A 23,055-nucleotide genomic window follows, 5' to 3' on the forward strand; every position below is an offset into this window, starting at 1 on the left:
AAACACTGGAATAACTGCCTAGGGAGTCGTGGAATCTCCACTTCTGGAGATAATTAAGATTAGGTTAGACAAATGTCTATCAGGGAGTGTCTAGACAGTATTGGTGCCTCCCATCGGCAGGGGCCGACACGATGTCCTCTCGAGGTCCCGCCAGCCCTACGAATCTAAGGATCTAAAGAGATCAGTCATAGTTGCCAGGGGGGGGCGGGCGGGGTGGCAGGCAGCTCCGGGGGAGCTGCCGCACTTGTGCCTGCGGAGGGTCCGTTGTTCCATGGCTCCGGTGAAGCTGCTGCAGGCATGCCTGCAGACGGTCCGCTGGTCTCACGCGGCTCCGGTGGACCTCCCGCAGGCACGACTGCGGCAGCTCCACCGGAGCTGCGGACCAACAGACCCTCCTTAGAAATGGCTGTGGCGGCTCCACTGGAGCCGCGGGAGCGGCGCGCAGGGCGGCGAAATGGCCGTGCGCCTAGGGCGCGAAAAACTCTAGCGCCGGTCCTGCCTCCTACACAAGCATTCAGGTCTTGGGCAGTCCAGGCAATCAACACTTGTTACAACAAAGCTTAAACTTGTTCTTCATAATAATTTTAAGAACAACACTAGCTGCCTATTTAATTTAAAAAGCAGCAAAAACTATCCACCTCCCTTTGCATTTCTTATAGGGAGTCTTGAAGTTTATTGATACGCTTGCTTTGATCTGCTTAGCTCTTGGAAGTCCAGGGGCTCCGGGCTGCTGGCCCTGGGGTCCCTAGGGACAGCTCTGTCCACCATTAGGGAATTTTTTCCCGAGAACCCCCTGTAACATTTCGCGAACCCTCAGGGGTTCACGAACCCCAGTTTGAGAACCACTGCCATAGAGGGAAGGCATCCATGCTGGTTGGAAAAAGGGGAGGATGTATGGGAAGTTCTTGTACACAAGTATAACCTAAGTACTCAGTGGAGAGCTCTGTCATGTGACAAAGTTACAATATGACAGAAAAACCTAATTCACACACATTTAAAAATAGACTGTACAAGGCCTGTAACATGGAGCTGGCAAATGAGCAATGAACAGCGGAGAGACACAAAGCATTCTCTCTGTGCAGCACGTTTTCCAATGATTTTTGAATAATGAGGTGAGCTGTCAAGATCTTGACACACAAGCAGGGGCGGCTCTAGACATTTCGCCGCCCCAAGCATGGTGTCATGCCGTGGGGGGTGCTCTGCTGCTCGCTGGTCCCGCGTCTCCGGTGGACCTCCCGCAGGTGTGCTGGTCCACCAAAGCCGCGGGACCAGCGGACCCTCTGCAGGCGTGCCGCCGAAGATACCCTGCCTGCTGCTCTCCCGGCGACTGGCAAAGCGCCCCCCGCGGCATGCCACCCCAAGCACACGCTTGGCGTGCTGGGGCCTGGACCTGCCCCTGCACACAAGAAGCTCTTTACAACATCAAGCGCCTTTCAGAGCTTTCCTTAGCTCAGTGCAGTAATCACATTCATAATCCCTAAATATGATTTTTTTTTTAAAAAAAATCAATTCTGTCACATTCAAAGCATTTAAAAAATATTTTAAACCTTCTTCCGTTGTTGTCTAATTTTGATAACTACATACATATGTACATGATCCAGTAATTACAAAGAATAATTTGGTTTTTAATTAATAATTGTCCAAATAACTAAAAATAAATCAATTTTTATTTTAAATAGTCTTCTCTTTCGCAGCCTCACCATCCCCCTATCAGTTCAGTCCCCCTCATCGGTCCCCAACCCCTCGGTCCAGCCCCCGGAGCATCACCTCTGCTCCTTCTAGGTTTCCTCACCCCCCTTTCCCAGGCCTGGGGGGGGATGTAGTGGGGTCCCCTCTCATCTCCCTTTCCCAGGCTGGGGAGTTAGGGATGGCTCCCTCTGTCCCTTCCCAGGCCAGGTGCTGGAGTAGCAAAGATCAGAGGTCCTGCCCTGTCCATGTTTCTCACAGGATGGGAGGAGGGAACGGAGCCAGTGCTGACTCTGCCAGCTTCCAGCAGGACCAAACTTTGCAAGGGGGCTCCAGCTTCTTGCATCAGTGCCAGACAGGCTCCAGACCCCCGGGAAATCCCATCCCTCACTATAAAATTACAAGCATTGGCAATACTGCAATAAACAAGCCGCACTTTGCTGCATGATTGCTGGGGGTGGGGGGTCCCAGGGCTGTGGTGTCGTTTCCCCTCACTAGGCGTCGCTGGTCTGTTACCCCCCTCACTACTGGTTCCCTTCTGCCCTTCGTCGCTCATAGGAGAAGATAGAATACGTCTTCCTGATCATCTTTACCATTGAAGCCACACTCAAGATCATCGCCTATGGGTTTCTACTTCACACGGACGCCTACCTCCGAAACGGCTGGAACGTGCTGGACTTTGCCATTGTCTCTTTGGGGTAAAGGAGGGCTGGTTTGGCAGGGTGGGCAAAAGGTTTCTTAGAAAATGTCCTGTTTGTTCTTGGGGCAGGTTGTGAGACCACAGTAGGGACAGCGTGACCAGGCCCGACTCTGGAGTTGGAGCCGAAGCCCACTGAAGCCGGTGGGAGCATTTCTAGTGACTTCCCTTGAAGGAGACTCACTTACCTTTTCCCACACGGCACCTCTCTGCCTGAGACGACTCCCCTGAGCTCGCCGCATACCCCCTCCACTTTATGTCCTCCTTTGAGACCTACAGGTTCTGCACGCTGACTGGCTTTAAATCAGAGCTGGGAGAATAACCGATCTTTCGATTCACTGGCCATGCCGAAAAATGGGAAAAAAGCCATACCAAACCGTTTGGGCTCGGTCTGAGATGAGGTTAGGGTTTAGCTGTGCTGGCAGGGGCCGTGGTGGGAACTTCCCCAGCCCGGCCTGTACAGGGTGAGATTGACTTTCCTTGCTTGGATTTTTTTTTTTTTTTTTACTGTCTCCTTCCCCCCTTTCCCTCCCCCTCCACGTTCCTTCTCTCGCCCCCCTCCTCCCCTTTCCTCTCTCTTCCCTGTCCCACTCCCTTCCTCACCCACTCTGGCAGGCTGGTCACGGTGGTTGTGGAGCAGATCAATGTGATGCAGGGTGCACCGCTGACTGGGAAAGGCGGCTTTGACGTCAAAGCCCTGCGAGCCTTCCGCGTGCTGAGACCCCTGCGCCTGGTGTCGGGAGTGCCAAGTGGGTGAAAGCTGCTCGGACGGCAGGTGGCTCGCTGGCGGGAGGCTACGGTCACGGCAGCTGCAGTAGGCTTCCCCTTCGCACGGGTCTGTGGCCAGCCCCCAGCTGGGTCTCAGCGAAATGCCAACTGATCAGCAAAGTCTAGATCGGGGTGGCCAACTTGAGCCTGAGAAGGAGCCAGAAATGACCAATGTACATTGCCAAAGAGCCACAGTAATATGTCAGCAGCCCCCCATCAGCTACCTGACCCCCGCTCCCAGCGCCTCCTACCCTCCGACAGCCTCACCAATCAGCACCTCCCCCTCCCTCCCCGCACCTCCTGATCAGCTGTTTCGTGGCATGCAGGAGGCTCTGAGGGGGAGGGGAGGAGCAAGGACATGGCAGGCTCAGAGGAGGGGGCCCGAAGGGGTGGAGTGGGGGCAGGGCCTGTGGCAGAGCCAGGGGTTGAGCATTGAGCACTCCCCAGCAGATTGGAAAGTTGGCACCTGTAGCTCCAGCCCCAGAGTCGATGCCTATTCAAGGAGCCGCATGTTAACTTCTGAAGAGCCGCATGTGGCTCCAGAGCACAGGTTGGCCACCCATCATCTAGATAGTCCCCATGCTAGTGCCCCTCGCAGAGACGTAACCCACCAGGACCCAGCATGCGCCAATCCCACCATAGCCTGTTGTGAAAGGAGCTGGTGGGGGTCACTCCAGTCTCTAGGAGCCAGATGCCCCGTTCCTGAGACCATCTCCCAAGGAGATGATCTGCGGGGACTCAGCCTTCCCCAATCCCTCTGTTGCAGTGTGAGGGGGCCTGGAGCTTCTGCTGCTTGTAATAAGATTGATAGATTTCAGTCACCAGGGCTTTCCTTCTCGCACACACCCTCTCCTGGGACATGTAGGGACACATGCTGGGGAGGAAGAATGGCCTAGTGGTTAAGACACCGGTGAGAGCTGGGCCCAGGTCCCTCCCTCTCTTCCCTGCAATGCGCTGTGGTGGCGAAGCAGTTCAGTGTGTCTATGAGACGCAGCCTGCTACCAATCAGGAGGGGAGGGAGCGTGACCTGTTCCTCTTCTGTCTCTCGGCTGCAGGCCTGCAGGTGGTCCTGAACTCTATCATCAAGGCCATGGTGCCCCTGCTCCACATCGCCCTGCTGGTCCTCTTCATGATCATCATCTACGCCATCGTCGGGCAGGAGCTGTTCAAGGGAAAGATGCACAAGACCTGCTACTACATCGGGACAGGTCTGGAACGTGGGCGACCCTCCCACCAGCTGGGGAGCAGAGTGCGGAAAGGGGAACGTGGCATTGCTGCTGTGGGGTGTGTCTGTGGAGTAAATTCATCGGTGGCATAGAGAAGACCAGCCCTGAGTGTCATCACTGGCTCTGCCAGCACAGGAGCAGGGCATGGCTGTATGGCATGGCTGGGAGGTGTATGGCATATCTGGGGGCATTATATGGCTATATGGCATGACTGGGCGGTGTATGGCATGGTTGGGGGCATTATAAGGCTGTATGGCATGGTGGGGAGCTGTATGGCATATCTGGGGGCGTTATATGGCTAAATGGCATGACAGGTGTATGGCATGGCTGGGGATGTTACATGGCTATATAGCATGGCTGGGAGATGTATGGCATGGCTTGAGGTGTTATAAGGCCATATGGCGTGGCTGAGAGGTGTATGGCATGGCAGGGAGGTGTGTGGCATATCTGGGGGCACTATATGGCTATATAGTGTGGCTGGGAGCTGTATGGTATGGTTGGGGGCATTATAAAGTTATATGGCATGGTGGGGAGCTGTATGGCATATCTGGGGGTGTTATATGGCTATATGGCATGACAAGGAGGTGTATGGCATGGCTGGGGCTATGGCATGGCTGGGAGATGTATGGCATGGCTTGGGGTGTTATAAGGCTATATGGCGTGGCTGGGAGGGTTATGGCATGGCTGGGTGGGGGGTGTTATAGGGCTATATGGTATGGCTAGGAGGTATTTTGCACTGCACCAGAGCCCTCCTCTGGTTGGGGCCAGGGGCTGAGGCACAAGCAGCAGCAGGAGGGTAGCTGTCCTTCTCCTCTGCTCAACCTGACTTCTGTGCTTTCGTTTCACCCTCAGATGTCATTGCCACAGGGGAAATGGAGAAGCCATCCCCATGTGCCAGCACCGGCCACGGGCATCACTGCACCATGAACGGCACCGAGTGCAGGAGCGGGTGGCCAGGGCCCAACAACGGCATCACCCACTTTGATAATTTTGGCTTTGCCATGCTGACCGTGTACCAGTGCATCACCATGGAGGGATGGACGGAAGTCCTCTACTGGGTAGGTGCAGGCCTCAGGTCTGAGCCTGTTGGCTGTGAGGGAGGAGACACTGGCACACTCTTTGAACAAGAACATGGCACTAAATGGATTGGGTTTCCCAAAGGGCGGGAATCCCTCTGGGGCAGCGAGCCCCGCAGACTCTGCAGCTACTGGATGATGTATCCACGGAGCGATGAGCTCCCAGGGAGAAGGTGACACCCACCAGTGCAGCAGAGTGTTTGGACCCTACCTACCCAAGAGAGTCCCTGTCCAAGTACCGCTGAGATTCTCAAATGAACCCCATCCTTGCCTTAAAAGACAGGAGCCTAGTAGGAGCGAGTCCTCGGATGGCTCCACAGCTCTGGAGCTCAGGTATAAGTGACCATAAACTTGCCCTCCAAGCCACAGAGAGTGGTAGGGGAGGAAGGATGGTGTGATGGCTCAGGAACAGGGTGGGAATTACAGAGCTGAGTTCCAGTCCCACCTGTGCCTCTGGAGAGCACTTGGTGTGTTATCCTTCTGGGCATCCTTTGTTCTCAGGAGTGTGGCGTGAGGGCAGCTTGAGACACAGGGTGCTGGGTCAGCATCTGATGTTGTATCTGGTGGCTTTTAATAATACCACCATCTAGCTCTTATACAGTGCTTTTCACCAGTAGATCTTAAAGCATTTCACCGTCACTAACTCGCCCCGCCCCCGGGGAAGCAGGCAGGACAGTGCTATTGTCCCCATTGCACAGATGGGGAGCTGAGGCCCAGAGGCTAAGTGACTTGCCCACGGTCACGCGAGGAGCCTGTGGCAGAGAAAGGAATTGGGTTTTCAAAGCCTTAAACCAGTGCCCTAACCACTGGGTTCCTGGGAGGAAGGCTAATCAATGAGTAGGGACAAGTCTGAAACCTGGGAGAACCAGGGTCAATTCCCTGCTCTGCCACAGACTCTCATTGTGACCTCGGGCAAGTCTCTTAGTCATTCTGTGTCTCAGTTCCCCATGTGTAAAGACTGTGAGGCGCTCAGCTACTCCAGTAATGGGCTTACCTGAGCCAGGTGGATTTGGTTCTCCCCCTGGATCTTCATCTGCCTCTGTCCTGCTCAGGTGAACGACGCCATCGGGAACGAGTGGCCTTGGATCTATTTCGTCAGCCTCATTCTGCTGGGCTCTTTCTTCGTTCTCAACCTGGTGCTGGGCGTGCTCAGTGGGTAAGGTGTGTGGGCTGCACAGTGCCGCCCTCCTTTCTCTCTGTCCCAGCAGAGATCTGCCTCGAGGGAGGAGCCGGGCCCTTATTGAGTTTGGGGATATGAACAGAAAGCCTGAAGGGGGGGGTTAACCTTTTTTCTTCTCTTTTCTTCTTCCCTTCTTCCTTGGTACCTTGGCTACCAAGGCTATCAAGCCTTGTCTTTCCTTTTCTCTTGGAGCACTCTTTGGATGACTCAGGAATGTGGAGCAGGGGTGCTCTCAGCCCTTAATTGAAGGGGCAGGATGGCAGAATTCTTAACACAGAGAGCTTTTCTCTCCAGCCTTAACAAAACCAGACAATGAACACATTGTAATTATTCGGTTGTATTGTGGTAGCACCTAGTAGCCCCCATCCTGGCCCAGAACAAAAAGACAGTCCCTGCCCCAACGGCAGTTTTAAATAGTCCCTGTAAAATTCCCTTCCCTTCTTAGTTAACCAGGTGTCACTTCCTTGGTCCCTGCTGTGTCACAATCTTACTAGTCCTCGAGTCTTTCAGCATGGCCAAGACATGAATTAAAGCAAACAGGTAAAATACCACTGAAAACAAACCCACTTGTCCTTTCCAGGCCTGCTTCATTCCTCAGAAAGGAGCAAAAAAGGCCAAGCCTGATGTTTTCCCCCCTTGATGGGTCATCTTTACTCTGGAGAGCGTGGGAAAGTGGGCGCAGCTGGCAATCTCTCTGCACCCTCCAGCTGTGTGAGCTTCCCTTTACCTCTGACACTCCGTTATGGTTTCCTCAAGGCTTTCCAGTACTCCTGTGTGCCTCAACAGCAGCAGTGGGACAGCTGTTAGTGCTCCTAATGTTAACTTGCCCTCTTTACAATCTAGCTGTAGTAGTTGGTTCTGTGGTTTCATGTGGCAAGGAGTTCCCCAGGATGATAAAAAAATGAGAAATAGGGAAGCATTTCCTGTTATTAGGTCTGTATTCCTCCTCCTCCCCTCCCCCCACCAATTTTGTATTCTATAACAAAGGTAAAAGGCAGGACTGATCCATTCTCAGTCTTCAGTTGAGTTAAAGGAGTAATTCCACTAGCTAGCAGCAGTAGTAGGCTCTTATCCTCTCTGGGGCCTAGCCACGGACGTGGCATACACTTGATGAGTGTGTCCCATGAACTAGGTCTGGATTGAAGCTGCCCGCAGAGCCCCTCCTCCATTGGCCTCATGCCATCTGTCTGGATTTGTTGCAGGGAGTTCACCAAGGAGCGTGAGAAGGCCAAGTCACGGGGCACATTCCAGAAACTGCGGGAGAAGCAGCAGCTGGAGGAGGATCTGAAGGGTTACATGGACTGGATCACCCATGCCGAAGTTATGGATAGTCACCGGGCCAGGGGAGAAGGTACCATCCTCACCTGGGCAAAGTCAGGCAGGACACGCCCAGGCCTGGCTTCCCTCTCACTTCTGGAGAATGGTTAAATCCTCCACTGGGGAGAGGGGAGGTGTCTGTGGGATGAGTAGGTGGGAGAGGCGGGGGGAAGGTGTGCACTTGCTCCTAGTTTACTCATTAAGGGAGGCTCCCCTCTCTTGACATTAACCAGGTTCAAGGATTAGAAGCTGCTTCAGACCCACCAGAGATGAAGAGTTTTTGGAGAGGAAAGACAGTCTTATGGCATAGGACAGGCCAAGGTCTCGGGAAGCCTCCAGTCTGTTCCTGGCTCTGCCACTGACTTACTGGGTGACCTTGGGAATGTCACTTCACCAATCTGTGCCTCAGTTTCCCCAAGCGTAGCAGGATGTACTAATACTTGCCCATTTGGGGCTGAAATTAGTCACATTTGTTAAGGGCTTTGAGAACCTTAAGCGGAAGTTGCTCTAGAAGAGAGTTATTGACCCCCTTCCCTATTGCCTCTCTGGGATGCTGTTATCTGCTTGGATATAATCCCTTGGCTCTTTGTTGACTCTGTGGGGCATTTTACACAGCTGTGGAGCTCTATGTAATGATCACAATTCTGAACTCCATTGCTGGTCCCCTGCTCTCTGTTGCCACCAGTTACACTCGTGTGGTGTCTAGTATCGCTCCGTTTCTTTGCATATTACGATGCCAAAAACTCCCTCCTTACCGAACTTGTTCTACTGAGCGCAGACGTGTCTCTTGGGGAGGTTTATCTCTCTTAGGGAGTTATTAGATGGGATCCCTTCCTTTGCAGATGTGCTTCTCAGGGTGTATCTACACTGCAATCACTTTCATCTAGCCAGCTTGGTCACCAGAACGGGTAAAGCTGCAATAGCCCCGTGAGTAATTATGCACTGATCTCATCGCTCCAGTATCGGAGCTAGCGAGATTAAAGTTCGCTCGGGTGCGTCTGCACAAGCTGCGATCACACCTCCGATTGCAGTGTGGACATTCCCTTAGAGTTCCCCTTCCAGATGTGCTTCTGGGAGGCTCCCCGGTGGGAATCCATTGCCGATGTCCCCATGTGTCTCTTGAGGGGTTCCCCAACTCACTGAAGATTTCTCTCTTTCATAGGGATGCTGCCATCAGAGGAAGGGGGTTCAGAGACAGAGAGCCTGTATGAAATTGAGGGCATGAACAAATGGATTCTCTTCTTGTGAGTACACACACACTCTCTCTCTCTCTCTCTCTCACTCTGTCTCACTGTCTCTTGCCTGACCCTGATTCTCCTGCTCTTGGAATCAATCCTGTTGTAAGAGCCCCTATTTGAAGAGCGGGTGTTTTTGTTAGGGAGTGGATACACCATGTTCACTGCAGCCCACACAAAGGTGGATTGTGCTATGTCTGGCTCTGGAAAAAGGCTAGTTCAGGTGTTATCTCGCCTCTTCCTTTGGGGGACCATGCGTCAAGCTCCTCTCCCCTATCCCTCCTCCCACCCAGCACACCCCAGGGCTCTGGGAACTGCGTGAGTGGTGTCAGGAAATCCAAGGTCATTCCGACTGATGAACAGGTGATGCCAGCGCACTCTTTAAGAGGCAGTGTCCTCTCCAGAGCATGCACAGGACCAGCCACCATGCGGAAGGGAAGGCATCTCATGGATACTGCGCTGGGCAAGCAGCCAGGACACCTGGGTTCTATTCCTTGGGCAAGTGCCTTAGTTTCACCATCTGTAAAATGGGGATAAATGAAGCACACTTCCCCAGGGCTTTGAGACAATTTGTTCATTAACGCACCAGTGTCTCCTCTTTTACCCTGATGCATCCCCATTTGGCATGGTGACTGAGTGGGGACTTTGACTCCGTGCTGGTAATAGTTTGGGATGGAGGAAAGGTGGTAGAGAGGGGCAAAGCGGCATCCCTGCCTGCAGAACCCCTCTCTATGCATTTGCGTGGGTCCCTAGGAGCTGGTGGGCAGGGTGCTTTGCAATGACTCTGCCCTCTGGGGCTGGGTGCTGCGGGGGCAGGAAGCCCTGAAGTCACCCTTCTTGGGCCGTCTCTCTAGCCGGCAGTGGAGGCGATGGAACCGCCTGTTCCGCAGGAAGTGCCACGAGGTGGTGAAGTCCAAGTTTTTCTATTGGCTGGTGATCCTGCTCATCTCGCTGAACACCCTGTCAATCGCTTCCGAGCATCACTGGCAGCCCGAGTGGCTGACCCGTGTGCAAGGTGAGCAGGGCGGCCCAGGGCTGGGGAGCCACTGCCTGTTCAGTGCATCCATGGGCATGTGTGCGCACATGCCTGCCCAGACGTGAACACCCACATAGACACCCACACACCAACGCACACACGTGCATGTGCCTGTGCACCCCACACACGCAAAAGTGCACGTGCATCCCCGTCCCTGCATGCACATGTAATTTCCTCCCAGTCTTGTGCTTTCCCTCCTATGCACAGACCCACCTCTTGCTGGGGTGGGGAAGGGAACATTCTGCTGCCGCTGCTCAGGGCTAGGAGCTGGCCAGTTAAGTGTGAGTCAGCCTCCTCTTCCTCCCTGCTGCGCTGCCCCAGGATCGTAGGCTGGGGGAGAGGGAGGCAGCAGGGGGCGTAGTGAGAGGGCAGAGGAGGATGTGGTCTCACAAGCAGCCACTAGTGGCCAGCGGGGGATCTGCCACCTGGGTCCAGAGCGCTGACCGGCTGGGTTCACTGCTTGCAGACAGCGCCAACCGGGTGCTGCTGGCGCTCTTTGCGGCCGAGATGCTGCTGAAGATGTACGCGCTGGGCCTGCGCCAGTACTTCATGTCCCTCTTCAACCGCTTCGACTGCTTCGTGGTGTGCATGGGCATCCTGGAGATTATCCTGGTGGAGATCAACGTCATGTCGCCCTTGGGCATCTCCGTCCTGCGGTGCATTCGCCTGCTGAGGATCTTCAAGATAACCAGGTGAGGGCATCTCTCCCCAGGGCCTGGGGTCAGGTAGTACAGGCAGGGAGGCTTGCACTGGGAAGCAGGGCTGTCCTCACCCCTTCTGAGGCCTCAGGCATCACCACAACTATGAGCTGCCCGAGACTGAAGAAGGGGAACTGGTGATTTCTCTGGCCTTTGTGTGGCCAGGGTCAGGATATCTAGTGTCTGTTTACAGCTCCAGGAGAGGAGTGAGATCTACTAGTTAGAGCAAGGGCTTAGGAGTCAGGACTCCTGGGTTCTACCCCAGCCACAGAAGGGGGGTGGGGTCTAGTGGTTAGAGCAGGGGGCGGGGAGTCAGGACTCCTGCATTCTTTCCCCAGCTCAGGGAGGGGAGTGGGGTCTAGTGGGTCAAAGCAGGGGGCGGGGAGCCAGGACTTCTGGGTTCTCTCCCCTTCTTGGGGAGGGGAGTGAGGTCTAATGGGTCAGAGCAGGGGGCGGGGAGTCAGGACTCCTGGGTTCTCTCCCAGGCTCTGGGAGGGGAGTGGGATCTAGTGGGTCAGAGCAGGGAGCTGGGTGTCAGGACTCCTGGGTCCTCTCTCTGGCTCTGGGCAGGGATGGGGGGTCTAGTGGATCAGAGCAGGGGAGGTGGGGGGCTCGGACATAGCACTCCAGGGCTCTAATCTGACACTGACTCACCCCCATCAGCCCCCAACTGATCAGGCTGTCCTGTGAGTGGTGGGGCAAACCACACTCTGAGTAGTTACCTGCGGCCCTGCTGGAAGGAGGGCGTGGAGAGTGCAGGGCCTGAGCCCTCCTGCCATGAGACAAAACAACAGCTCAGCCCGTCCTTTGGGACCCAGAGAGGCTTCTCACAGCTACCCGGAGCAGGAGCCTGAGCCCGCTCTGCCAGAGGGATCCCGGAGACACAACAGAGAATGCCACAGGATTCATGAACCTCACTTCCCTAGGTTGGGATATTTGGTGGCAATAATGAAAATGGGGAGAAGCTGGGCATGGGGTTCACCTGGCCCCCCAGATCTGCTCTCATCATCATAACATCAGAGCAACGGATTCCTCCTCATGCCTCCTGTGCGGCAGGGCAACATACTTACTCCTGTTTCATACGTGGGGAACGGAGGCACGGAGGGGCTAAGTGCCAGGTCCATGGTCGCACAAGACATCTGTGGCAAAGCCAAGAACTGAGTACTAGGATGTGTTTTCTAGTGGAGAGCACACTTGAATGGGAATCAGGAGACCTGGCTTCTACTCCCATTTCTGCCACTGGCCTACTGGGGGACCTGGGGCAAGTCATGTCCCTGCCCAGTGCCTCAGTTTCCCCACCTGTGAGATGGGAACAAGGAACCTGGCGTCCTTTGCGAAGTGCTTTGAGATCTACTGATGAAAAGCACTACAGAAGAGCGAGGCTTTATTCTTATCATCTCCTGTCTAACACCTGGTCCCAGGACCACACAAGAGACATTTGGCCAAGCGGAGATGAGATGATGGGGTGTCCCCCTCGAATGAGCAGGGCATTCCCCTCATCACCCTGCCCCTCATTTCTGCTTGTGCGCCCCAGCAGTGCCCCTCAGGTAAGCAGCCTGTGTGTCTGTCCTCACGCTAGGTACTGGACCTCTCTGAGCAACCTGGTGGCATCCCTGCTAAACTCGGTCCGCTCCATCGCCTCCCTGCTCCTCCTCCTCTTCCTCTTCATCATCATCTTCTCCCTGCTGGGGATGCAGCTGTTCGGCGGGAAGTACGACTTTGAAGACATGGAGGTGCGGCGCAGCACCTTCGATAACTTCCCCCAGGCACTCATCAGTGTCTTCCAGGTATGGGGTATGGGGTGCAGAGGGCATCAATCCTGCTGGTCTAACGCATAGAGGAGGGGCTGGAGTCAGGATACCTGGGTTCTTTTTTGGGCTCTAGGGGACAGTGTGACTTAGTGGTTAGAGCAGGGAGCAAGGAGTCAGGACTCCTGGGTTCTGTTCTTTCCGGTCCAGTGGAATGGTTCTACCTGACCTGTTCTTTCACTCACCCTGTCTCGCAGATCCTGACCGGAGAAGACTGGAATTCAATCATGTACAATGGGATCATGGCTTATGGAGGACCCTCATTCCCCGGCGTGCTGGTCTGCATTTACTTCATCATCCTCTTTGTCTGTGGGAACTGTATCCTCTTTCGAGCCAGTTGGGGAGTAACAGCTGGGCGTTTTCTTGTCTTGTCCGCCACACTCATGCCTATGTTCAAGTATACATCAGGGAAAGGCTATGGAGCTGGGTATGGTGTGTTCAGACATCATAGTACCAGGAGTGAGGGAAATGGTGAAACAGGAGTGGGGGTTAAAAGGGATGAAAAAATCAGTCGAGTAGCTCTCTTGGTCTCATGGCTTCGGATCACACTACTGACACCAATGGAGGTTCGCTGGTGACGGCCAAGAGGCAGGTGTCATGGGTACACAGAACCTGGGGTTCTCCCCATCTGCCTATGTACATTGCTTAGTGTCATCACACAGGCTCTCGCCAAGCCCTGGCGATGGAAGGGACTGATTCCTTACATATGAGCATGGTCCCTAAGCTCCTTAGCCCCACCCCTTTCAGATATCCTGCTCAATGTCTTCCTGGCCATCGCTGTGGACAATCTGGCTGAGGCCGAGAGCCTGACGTCAGCCCAGAAAGCCAAAGCCGAGGAGAAGAAGCGGAGGAAAATGTCCAGGTCAGTGCTGCTGTCTGCTGCTTAAAAGCAGGAACCTCCAAGGGCAGGGCTTGCAAGTCAATGTGAACTGCTGATCTTGGGCATCATCTGAGCAACATTCATTGCCACCTGTGCCGTGGCCTCACTCCCCACCTCTCCTTTTCGGTTCCCCATCCAGAAGTTACCCAGAGAAATCTGAGGAGGAAAAGCTCCTGCTGGCCAAGAAGTTGGAGCAGAAAGCCAAGGCCGAAGGAATCCCTACCACTGCCAAGGTCAGTGCCGGGACCCCTCTGAGCTCATCTGGCCAAATGTCTAAGGGAACTTTCCCCAGCAGTTGAGGAGTACGGTACCGAGCAGTAATGTCTTCCCATTATTTGTCCTGTCGTGCATGAAAGGTGGATGGCCATGGGGAGAGGGAGGGAGGGAGATTTCCCCAGGGCCCACGCAATGACTGGGGACAAAATCCTGAGCTTCAGCAGATGCATCTCCGGAGACTTGTAGCAAGACGTCCATTCTGTACGCCCTCCAGGCCCGGATCATTCCTCTGATGAGCAAGCCTGCTTTCCCTGCCCCCTCCCGAAACATGTGGCGGGGGACGGGGAGTGGAACTCAGTGGGTACGGGCCCAGAATCAAAGGTCCTGTACCAAAGGACTGTCTTGGTGGAGTTTCCACTCAAGATCTTTCTCCACACACGTGTTCACAGACACACACGTAGGGCCCGTCCGAGGTCCTTGTCCAACTGGCCAGTGATCCTGGCTCCCCTGTCTCGTCTTGTTTATTACGAATTATTTCTTTTGTGGTAGCGCCTAGGAGCAGTGGTGGATTAGCCACTGGGCCCCGGGTCCCAGCCAACTCGGGGCCCCCCCAGAAAAAATCTGCCGGTGGCAGCGAAAGCCTGGAGCTGTGGCCGCCGGGCGGGTGGGGCTAGAAAGCCCCCACGCACTGACCCTGTTCCATGGCAGAAGTGCTGGGTGGGGGAATCCCCTCTCCCTCCCTTCCCCCCTACAGCAGCCACAGAGCTTCTCTGGTCTTGGGGCCACAGTTGGGGGGGGTGGAGAAAGGAGCAAAAGGGCTTGTGGGGCTGCATGGGGGGGGGCAGAATGGGGAGGACCCTGGGTGGAACAGGGGTGGGCCCCAGGGGAAGGGGCAGAAAGGGGTGCGTCTGCGGGTGGGGCCACAGGCAGAAGGGGTGGGGGAAGGCCTCCCACTTGCTCTAGCCCAAGGCCCCAGGGAACTTTAATCCTCCTCTGCCTAGGAGCCTCCATCGTGGGTCAGAGCCCCATTGTGCCATGCACTTTACAAACATAGAACAAACAGATGGCTCCTGCCCCAATGGGAGATCGGGGGGAGCTCTCTCTGCCCCTTGCTGTGCAGCATTGTCCTGCTGGCCTGGAGAAGGCTGGCACGTAGAGCCCTGGCAGTGCCACGGGTGGCGACTCCGGGATGCTCAACTAGTTGCCTCTCTCTCTCCTTCTCAGTTAAAAGTGGACGAGTTTGAATCAAACGTAAATGAGATCAAAGACCCCTACCCTTCTGCTGACTTCCCAGGTAAGGCTCTGGCTTGATCCTTGCCTCCAGCCGGAAAGACTGAGGGAGCGAGGGAAAGGGTTGGGGTGGCTTACAGAGAGAAATCCCATTGGAGGGCTCTGGTCCCAAGAGTGCAGCTCAGCTAGAGGCTTATTACGATGGAGAAAGCCACATGGTTTGTTTCCAGCAGACGCCGAGCTGGAATAAACTCTGTGCTGTTCTCTGCAGCGCTTGGTCTGTGTATGAGGGTGGGGGCGTGATCAGGGAGTTCTAGCTCTCTCTGGGGAGGATACCAGTCTCTGCACATGCCTCTTCCATTGCTTGTGGGGTATTATTTGCTTCACTGAGGGGTGAGTCCCGCTGCCCGCTAGGGAGCGCACTAGGAGGCATAAGATGGGGGATCCCACACACACACTGAGAGCAATGGGAGCTGGGTTGGCCAGGAGGATTTGAAGTCAGGACCTTGGGGGATACCCCAGAGTTTTGTCCTATGGGTCTCTAATGGCAAGCAGCATCTTGCTCCACAGTGGGAGTGGGAGTGCACCCAGGGGCTGCAGGATGCGAGGGGAGCCACAGCCCTTCATCTAACTGTGGTGGCCACACTCTCTCTGCCTGGCATAAAAGGAAACATGGCCAGATGTCAGGTTCCTGATCCCTGCATGGAGGGTCAGAGCTGTTCTGCTGACTCACCTTGCAACTGGACTACAGGGGTCTCATCATCCCAACTCCGGATGGTTAAGGAAACAATCCCTCATTGGCTTCCCAGGATGGAGAGGGGCCAAGTAAATCTTCCCTACCTCTAAGTTTCAGGTTCTGCTAGGTTTTTTTTCTTTTGGCTGCTGCTAAGTGAATGACCCCAACATGCGAGCTCAAAGTTTCCCTCCCTCTGGCTGCTCCACAGGTGACGATGAGGAAGATGAGCCCGAAATCCCCCTGAGCCCTCGGCCACGCCCCCTGGCAGAGCTGCAGCTCAAGGAGAAAGCAGTGCCCATGCCCGAAGCCAGCGCCTTCTTCATCTTCAGCCCAACCAACAAGTAGGTGCTGCTTCTCCTCCCATCTGTCAGAAACCCAGCAGTGATCAGCGAGGATAGAACCTGGGACCTCCCGACGGAGCTACAAAGTAATGCCTTTAGCTGTAATGGGCATTTACAGCCTCTGGAGCCAGCTTCTACCCACAGTAGAAGCATGCCAGGCACACAGAGTGAGGGGTGCCAGTCCCAAGACTCAGGCAGGGACCTCTCCAGCTGCACCACTCCCCGAGCTCTAACCTGGGCTGTCACTCAGCCCCTTGGAGCTGACTATGCTTTGACTGTCTGCCTCCCCTCTCTCCCTTCCCCAGGATCCGAGTGCTGTGCCACCGAATTGTCAACGCCACCTGGTTCACCAACTTCATCCTGCTCTTCATCCTGCTCAGCAGTGTCTCCCTGGCAGCTGAGGATCCCATCCAGCCTGAGTCCTTCAGGAACCAGGTGCCCAGGTTGGGCTGTTGGGAAAAGCAGTTTGAGCCACCAGAAACGTGCAGCTTCAGGGGAGCTGCTTGCCAGGCTATTGCCTCGTGTCCAAGGAGAGTTTGGAATAGTGGCCTGGGAATCAGGACAGCTGGGTTCTCTTCCTGGCTCTTAGAGGGAAGAGCTGTCTAGTGGTTAGATCAGGGGATTTGGAGACAGAACCCCTGGGTTCTATTCCTGGCTATAGCAGGGAAAGGGGGGAGCTCATGGTTAGAGGAAGAAATTCTGACTCCAGACTCCTGGGTTTTGTGCTGAGCTCTGCCAGGAGAGTTGTATAGTTCTAGAACAACGGTTCAGCATCCTTGTGTCCAGGGAGAGTTTAGCGCAGGAGATGAGGAATAAGGAGTCCTGGGTTCTTTTCCTGGCTCTGGAGGGAAAGCCTGTTCCAGGGCTACAGCAGGGGATTCTGGGTTCTCATTCCAGCCCTGGCACTAACTTTACTTTGTGGCCTTGGGCAAGTCACTTCCTCTCTGTGCCTCACCATCCCAGTCTGTAGCAGAGGGATAATAAAGCTGCCCTGTGAGGTTAAATTCGTTCCCCGCTGGGAGCTGCTTGGCCCCTGTGGTGCAGGGAGCGGTAGGGATGCCCGCAGAGCAGTCCATTGCCCTGTGAAGCACTCGGAGACCCCACGAGTGTGGATGGAGTTATTCATCAGAACTCCATGGCTGGAGGTGGGCTATTGGGCAGGGTGCAGAGGTGACACCGAGCATTCGTGCTCTCAGGTGCTCAGCTGGCTGGTTCTTGCTCACGTGCTCAGGGTCCAACCGATCACTATATTTGGGGTCAGGAAGGAGTTTTCCCCCAGCTCACACCGGCTGGCATCTTGGGGCTGGGTGGTTTTGCCTTCCTCTGGGGCACAGATTACTTACTAGGACCAGCTGGGTATGTCTCAGTAAAACAAATCCCTGCCATTGCAGGGGCCTGAGCCATTGGTGGGCCACTTGATCACTGGACTGCTGGCTCAGGTTTCCGTGGAAACCTCAGCAGCATGGGGCACACAGCTGAGGTAAAATGGGACTGCTCTAAAAAACTGGAATCAGGACTCCTGGCTTCTGCCCCTAGCAATGCCATGAACTGCCTGTGTGATCACTGGCAAGTCACTTAACATCACCCCGTGCCTCAGTTTCCCCACCTTTAAATTGTCTTGGATTGTAATACTTTGGCTGTACAGAGCCTTTCATCTGAGGACCCCAAAGCACTGTCACTAACCTCGTTTTACACATAGGGAAACTGAGGCCCGGAGAGGGGAAATTACTTGCCCAAGGTCACCCAGCTAGATGCTTACAGAGCTGGGAAAAGAACTGAGGAATCCTGACACCTTAGGCCATGTCCTTTCCCAGAGCCAGGAATTGAACCCAGGAGTCCTGACCCTAAATCGCCAGCATTAACCACTAGAACACTGACTGATGAGGCCACATCTGGAGTATTGTGTCCAGTTTTGAGCCCCCCACTACAAAAAGGATGTGGACAAATTGGAGAGAGTCCAGCGGAGGGCAATGAAAATGATCAGGGGGCTGGGGCACATGACTTACGAGGAGAAGCTGAGGGAACTGGGCTTATTTAGTCTGCAGAAAAGAAGAGTGAGGGGGGATTTGATAGCAGCCTTCAACTACCTGACGAGGGGGTTCCAAAGAGGATGGAGCTCGGCTGTTCTCTGTGGTGGCAGATGACAGAACAAGGAGCAATGGTCTCAAGTTGCAGTGGGGGAGGTCTACGTTGGATATTAGGAAAAACTATTTCACTAGGAGGGTGGTGAAGCACTGGAATGGGTTACCTGGGGAGGTGGTGGAGTCTCCTTCCTTAGAGGTTTTGAGGATCAAGCTTGAGAAAGCCCTGGCTGGGATGATTTAGTTGGGGTTGTTCCTGCTTTGAGCAGGGGGTTGGACTTGATGACCTCCTGAGGTCTCTTCTAACCCTAACCTTCTATGTTTCTATGAACACTCTCCCCTCTCAAAGATGGGAACAGTAGCTAGGAATCCTGGCTCCCGGGCTCCAACCCTTGGTCTGCTGTGCTCTGCCAAGGATAATCCTTTCCTAAGTGCTGTGGGACTGGGAGGCTTAATTCATTAGCGTCTTAAAGACTCTGGTGCGAAAGGAGCAGTCACAGTGCAAAGCATGTAGGTATTATTGTTGTATTTCTTATTAGCACCAGGTGTGCAGTTTCCATTCGGCGAGGCAGCGGGTGCCGTCTGTCTGCCAAAACTCCCGGTTGTCGAACGTTCAAATAACATCTGGTCTCCCAAGTTATCAAAACCTCTGCTGATTTTTATCTTCAGGTTCTGGGATATTTTGACATGGGCTTCACCGCCGTGTTCACAGTTGAAATAGTCCTGAAGGTGAGTCACACCCCATCTTTCTGGAGACAGTGTGTAATGGGGGGATGCTAGCGGTGAGGGGGAGCCGCTGATTGGGGCAGAGCAGAGGCAGGCGTCAGCAGTGGCTGCAGTGAATGGGGACTCTTTGATTGAGGCTGCTGCTGCACACAGACAGACACTGGGGGTTCGCTGGCCAGCTTGTGCCTCTTACTGTCACCACTTAGGTGGCCTCCTCAGTACAGCTGGTCAGAACATTTTCCTCAAAAAGTTTTTAATTAGTTTCTCCAAAACTGAAATTTGTCATGAAATTGTTTTGATTTTGACAAAAATCCCAGCAAAAATTTTTCAAAACAAAAGAATAAGAGGTTTGGAAATTTTCAAAATGTTGTTTAGAATTTGATGTCCTTTCTTTTTTCATTTTTACATTATTTCAAAACATGGCAGGAGTAACAGTGCATAATATGTTTCCATCAGTACGAACTAGCAACTGCCATTAATGTACACCCATAATATGCCCTATTACTGTGACATGTCATAATATAATAGTAGAAATTAGGGCTGTTGATTAATCGCAGTTAACTCCTGCAATTAAATAAAAAAGATCATGATTAATCACAGTTTTAATCACACTGTTAATCAATAGAATGCCACCTGAAATTTGTTAAATATTTGTGGATGTTTTTCTACATTTTCAAATCTATTGATTTCAGTTACAACACAGAATACAAAGTGTACAGTGCCCACTTTATATTATTTATTACAGATATTTGCACTGTAAAAATGATAAATAAAAGAAATAGTATTTTTCAGTTCACTCATACAAGTACTGGAGTGCAAGCTCTTTATTGTGAAAATGCAACTTACAAATGTAGATTTTTTTGGTTCCATAATTGCATTCAAAAACAAAACAATGCAAAACTGTAGAGCAGGGGTGGCCAACCTGTGGCTCCGGAGCCACACGCGGCTCTTCTGAAGTTAACATGCGGCTCCTTGTATTGGCACCGACTCCAGGGCTGGAGCTACAGGTGCCAACTTTCCAGTGTGCCAGGGGGTGCTCACTGCTCAACCCCTGGCTCTGCCACAGGCCCTGTCCCCACTCCGCTCCTTCCTGTGCCCTTCCCTGAGCCTGCCATGCCCTCGCTCCTCTCCCCTCAACCCCAGAGCCTCCTGCATGCCACCAAACAGCTGATCAGGAGGTGGGGGAGGGAAGGGGAGGCACTGATTGGCAGGGCTGCCAGTGAGCAGGAGGCGCTGGGAGCAGGGCCGGGGAGCTGATTGGGGGCTGCTGACATATTACTGTAGCTCTTTGGCAATGTACATTGGTAAATTCTGGCTCCTTCTCAGGCTCAGGTTGGCCACCCTTGCTTTAGAGCAGTGGCTTTCAAACCATTTTTACTGGTGACCCCTTTCACATAGGAAGCTTCTGAGTGTGACCCTCATTATGAATTAAGAACACTTTTTTATATATTTAACCCCATTATAAATGCTGGAGGCAAAGTAGGGTTTGGGATGGAGGTTGACAGCTCACGACCCCCCATATAATAACCTTGTGACCCCCTGAGGGGGTCCTGAACCCCAGTTTGAGAACCCCTGCTTTAGAGCCTACAAGTCCACTCAGTCCTACTTCTTGTTCAGCCAATCACTCAGACAAAAAAGTTTGTTTACATTGACTGGAGATACTGCTGCCTGCTTCTTATTTACAATGTCACTAGAAAGTGAAAATAGGTGTTCACATGGCATTTTTGTAGCTAGCATTACGAAGTATTTACATGCCAGATATGCTAAATATTCGTATGCCCCTTCATGCTTCGGCCACCATTCCAGAGGACAGGCTTCCATGCCAATGACGCTCATTCAACATGCTTTCAGAAGTCTTAAAAGTGCAATATTCTGATGCAGAAACTACAGAACCCGAACCAACAAAACAGAAAATCAACCTTCTGCTAGTGGCATCTGACTCAGATTATGAAAATGAACATGCGTCGGTCTGCTCTGCTTTGGATTGTTATCGATCAGAATGCATAATCAGCAATCCTCTGGAATGGTGGATGAAACATGAAAGGACATATGAATCTTTTACGCATCTGGCATGTAAATAACTAGTGACGCCGGCTAGAACAGTGCCATGAGAATGCCTGTTCTCACTTTCAGGTGACATTGTAAATAAGAAGCGGGCAGCATTATCTCCTGCAAATGTAAACAAACTTGTTTGTCTGAGTGATTGGCTGAACAAGAAATAGGACTGAGTGGATTTGTAGGTTCTAAAGTTTTATATTGTTTTATTTTTGAATGCAGTTTTTTTTGTACATAATTCTACATTTTTTAGTTCAACTTTCATGATAAAGAGATTGCACTACAATACTTGTATTGGGCGAATTACAAAATACTGTTTCATTTGTTTTTTACAGCACATGTATTTGTAATAAAAAATAAATATAAAGTGAGCACTGTACACTTTGTATTCTGTGTTGTGATTGAAATCAATATATTTGAAAATGTAGAAAACATCCAAAAATGTTTAAAGAAATGGTATTCTATGATTGTTTAACAGCACGATTAATCAATTTTAACTTTTTTAATAGCTTGACAGCCCTAGTAGAAATATTATTTTACTATATTTTATTTTAAAATCTTTAAGGGCAGCTGCCCCTTAGCATGGATTGAACCAGCTTTTCTTTTCTTTTAGATCAAAATGTCTCCTGATTGTGTTGTAATGGAATAGTTTGACACTGGAGTTAAAATGCAAACAGGAGATGTTTTGACCTAGAAGAGAAGATGTTTCAATCAGTGCTAAGTAGCAGCTGCCCTTAACTGCTTTAAAAATGCACAGATTAATTGATTCCAAGGCCAGAAGGGACCATTACAATCTTGGTTTGACCTACTATGTGACACAGACCATAGAACGTAGAAAATGCCTTTAGACAAACATCCCCTCTTGATTTAAAAATTGTCAGTGGTGGAGTCTCCACCATGAGCCTGGGTAAATTGCTCCAATGGTTAATTACCTTCACTGTAAAAAATTTACACCTTCTTTCCAGTCTGAATTTGTCTAGTTTCAGCTTCCAGCCATGGGACTATATGCTGCCGTTTTCTGCTAGACTGAAGCACCCGTTATTAAATATTGAAAATAAAAACAATATAATAATTAAATGATTGTCATTGTACGACACTAGCAGTAGTTGCGGTGCATGCCACAGCCATGCCGTTAAATAATATAAAAACAAAAATATTAAACAAAAAAGAAATAAAATAAAAGAAAATTTCAAAGTGTTCCAGAAACCAACATTTTTCAAAACTTTCATTTCATGGGATATTTTGGAAATATTTTTTTTGTTCCAATCGGGAACAAAACCAAATGACGATGTGTCGAAATTTCCCACGAAACAGAAATGCCAAGTTTTGACCAGCTCTGCTCCTGAGTCCCGTCCTAGACGGAGCAGTCGGAGAAGGCCCTGCTGGCCGTGCTCTGCTGTGGCCAGTTAGTAGCCCAGGGAAGCATTTGTTTAGTGGCTGTCAGCCCAGTTCCTAGGCCACAGGTGTCTGCCTGAGAAAAGCAGCATAACAATTGGTGGCTGGGCCAAGAACGGTTGGTGGAGAATGAACTCCCTGGAGAGGCTCCTGTGGGGTGGGGCTGAGGCTCGCTGGCTCGGTGGTACATGATAAGCTTCCTTTACTGTGCCTATTCTGCGGATCTAGAGAGGACTTAAGTGTCCAGGGCTCCAATCTGGCTTCTTTCATGAGCAGCAGTCACTAAAAAGAAAAGAGATCAGAGGCGATCTGCTCCATTCCCATTAACTGCCCTCTGGTCCCCTTCAGATGACTGCATACGGTGCATTCCTTCACAAGGGGTCCTTCTGCCGGAACTACTTCAACATCCTGGATCTGCTGGTGGTTGCTGTCTCCCTCATCTCCATGGGAATTGAGTAAGCACCCATTGTAGCAACAGGTCTGCCTGTTCAGCAGAGGATAGGGCCATCTGTTATGCTGCCATCTACGTTGGCAATAGAGACGTAGGATGGGTTAGGCCATTGGTCTGTCTAGCCTAGTATCTCACCTTCAGCAATGACCAGTAACTGATGCTGCAGATGGTAGGGATGCACCTGGGCAGATGCAGGGCTGTAGATGGAGGGTGGGGA

At 52.3% G+C, this 23,055-nt stretch overlaps 1 protein-coding gene across 2 annotated transcripts in view; it reads left to right on the forward strand.

Moving 5' to 3' along the window:
• Positions 1 to 23,055, forward strand: part of CACNA1S (calcium voltage-gated channel subunit alpha1 S) — a 126,435-nt gene that overhangs the window by 37,971 nt on the left and 65,409 nt on the right. For both annotated transcript variants that reach the window (XM_032801615.1, XM_075064972.1), the window contains exons 3-20: positions 2,245 to 2,384; positions 2,999 to 3,132; positions 4,207 to 4,359; positions 5,230 to 5,435; positions 6,506 to 6,609; positions 7,836 to 7,984; positions 9,113 to 9,194; positions 10,040 to 10,200; positions 10,688 to 10,913; positions 12,499 to 12,706; positions 12,925 to 13,045; positions 13,475 to 13,589; positions 13,747 to 13,840; positions 15,048 to 15,117; positions 15,998 to 16,130; positions 16,436 to 16,565; positions 18,881 to 18,940; positions 22,736 to 22,842. In XM_032801615.1, the coding sequence (XP_032657506.1) occupies positions 2,245 to 2,384; positions 2,999 to 3,132; positions 4,207 to 4,359; positions 5,230 to 5,435; positions 6,506 to 6,609; positions 7,836 to 7,984; positions 9,113 to 9,194; positions 10,040 to 10,200; positions 10,688 to 10,913; positions 12,499 to 12,706; positions 12,925 to 13,045; positions 13,475 to 13,589; positions 13,747 to 13,840; positions 15,048 to 15,117; positions 15,998 to 16,130; positions 16,436 to 16,565; positions 18,881 to 18,940; positions 22,736 to 22,842 (2,393 nt within the window). The remainder of the gene's footprint in view (positions 1 to 2,244; positions 2,385 to 2,998; positions 3,133 to 4,206; positions 4,360 to 5,229; positions 5,436 to 6,505; positions 6,610 to 7,835; positions 7,985 to 9,112; positions 9,195 to 10,039; positions 10,201 to 10,687; positions 10,914 to 12,498; positions 12,707 to 12,924; positions 13,046 to 13,474; positions 13,590 to 13,746; positions 13,841 to 15,047; positions 15,118 to 15,997; positions 16,131 to 16,435; positions 16,566 to 18,880; positions 18,941 to 22,735; positions 22,843 to 23,055) is intronic.

This window comes from Chelonoidis abingdonii, chromosome 4, assembly GCF_003597395.2.
Source record: "Chelonoidis abingdonii isolate Lonesome George chromosome 4, CheloAbing_2.0, whole genome shotgun sequence".
NCBI classification, from domain to species: domain Eukaryota; kingdom Metazoa; phylum Chordata; order Testudines; family Testudinidae; genus Chelonoidis; species Chelonoidis abingdonii.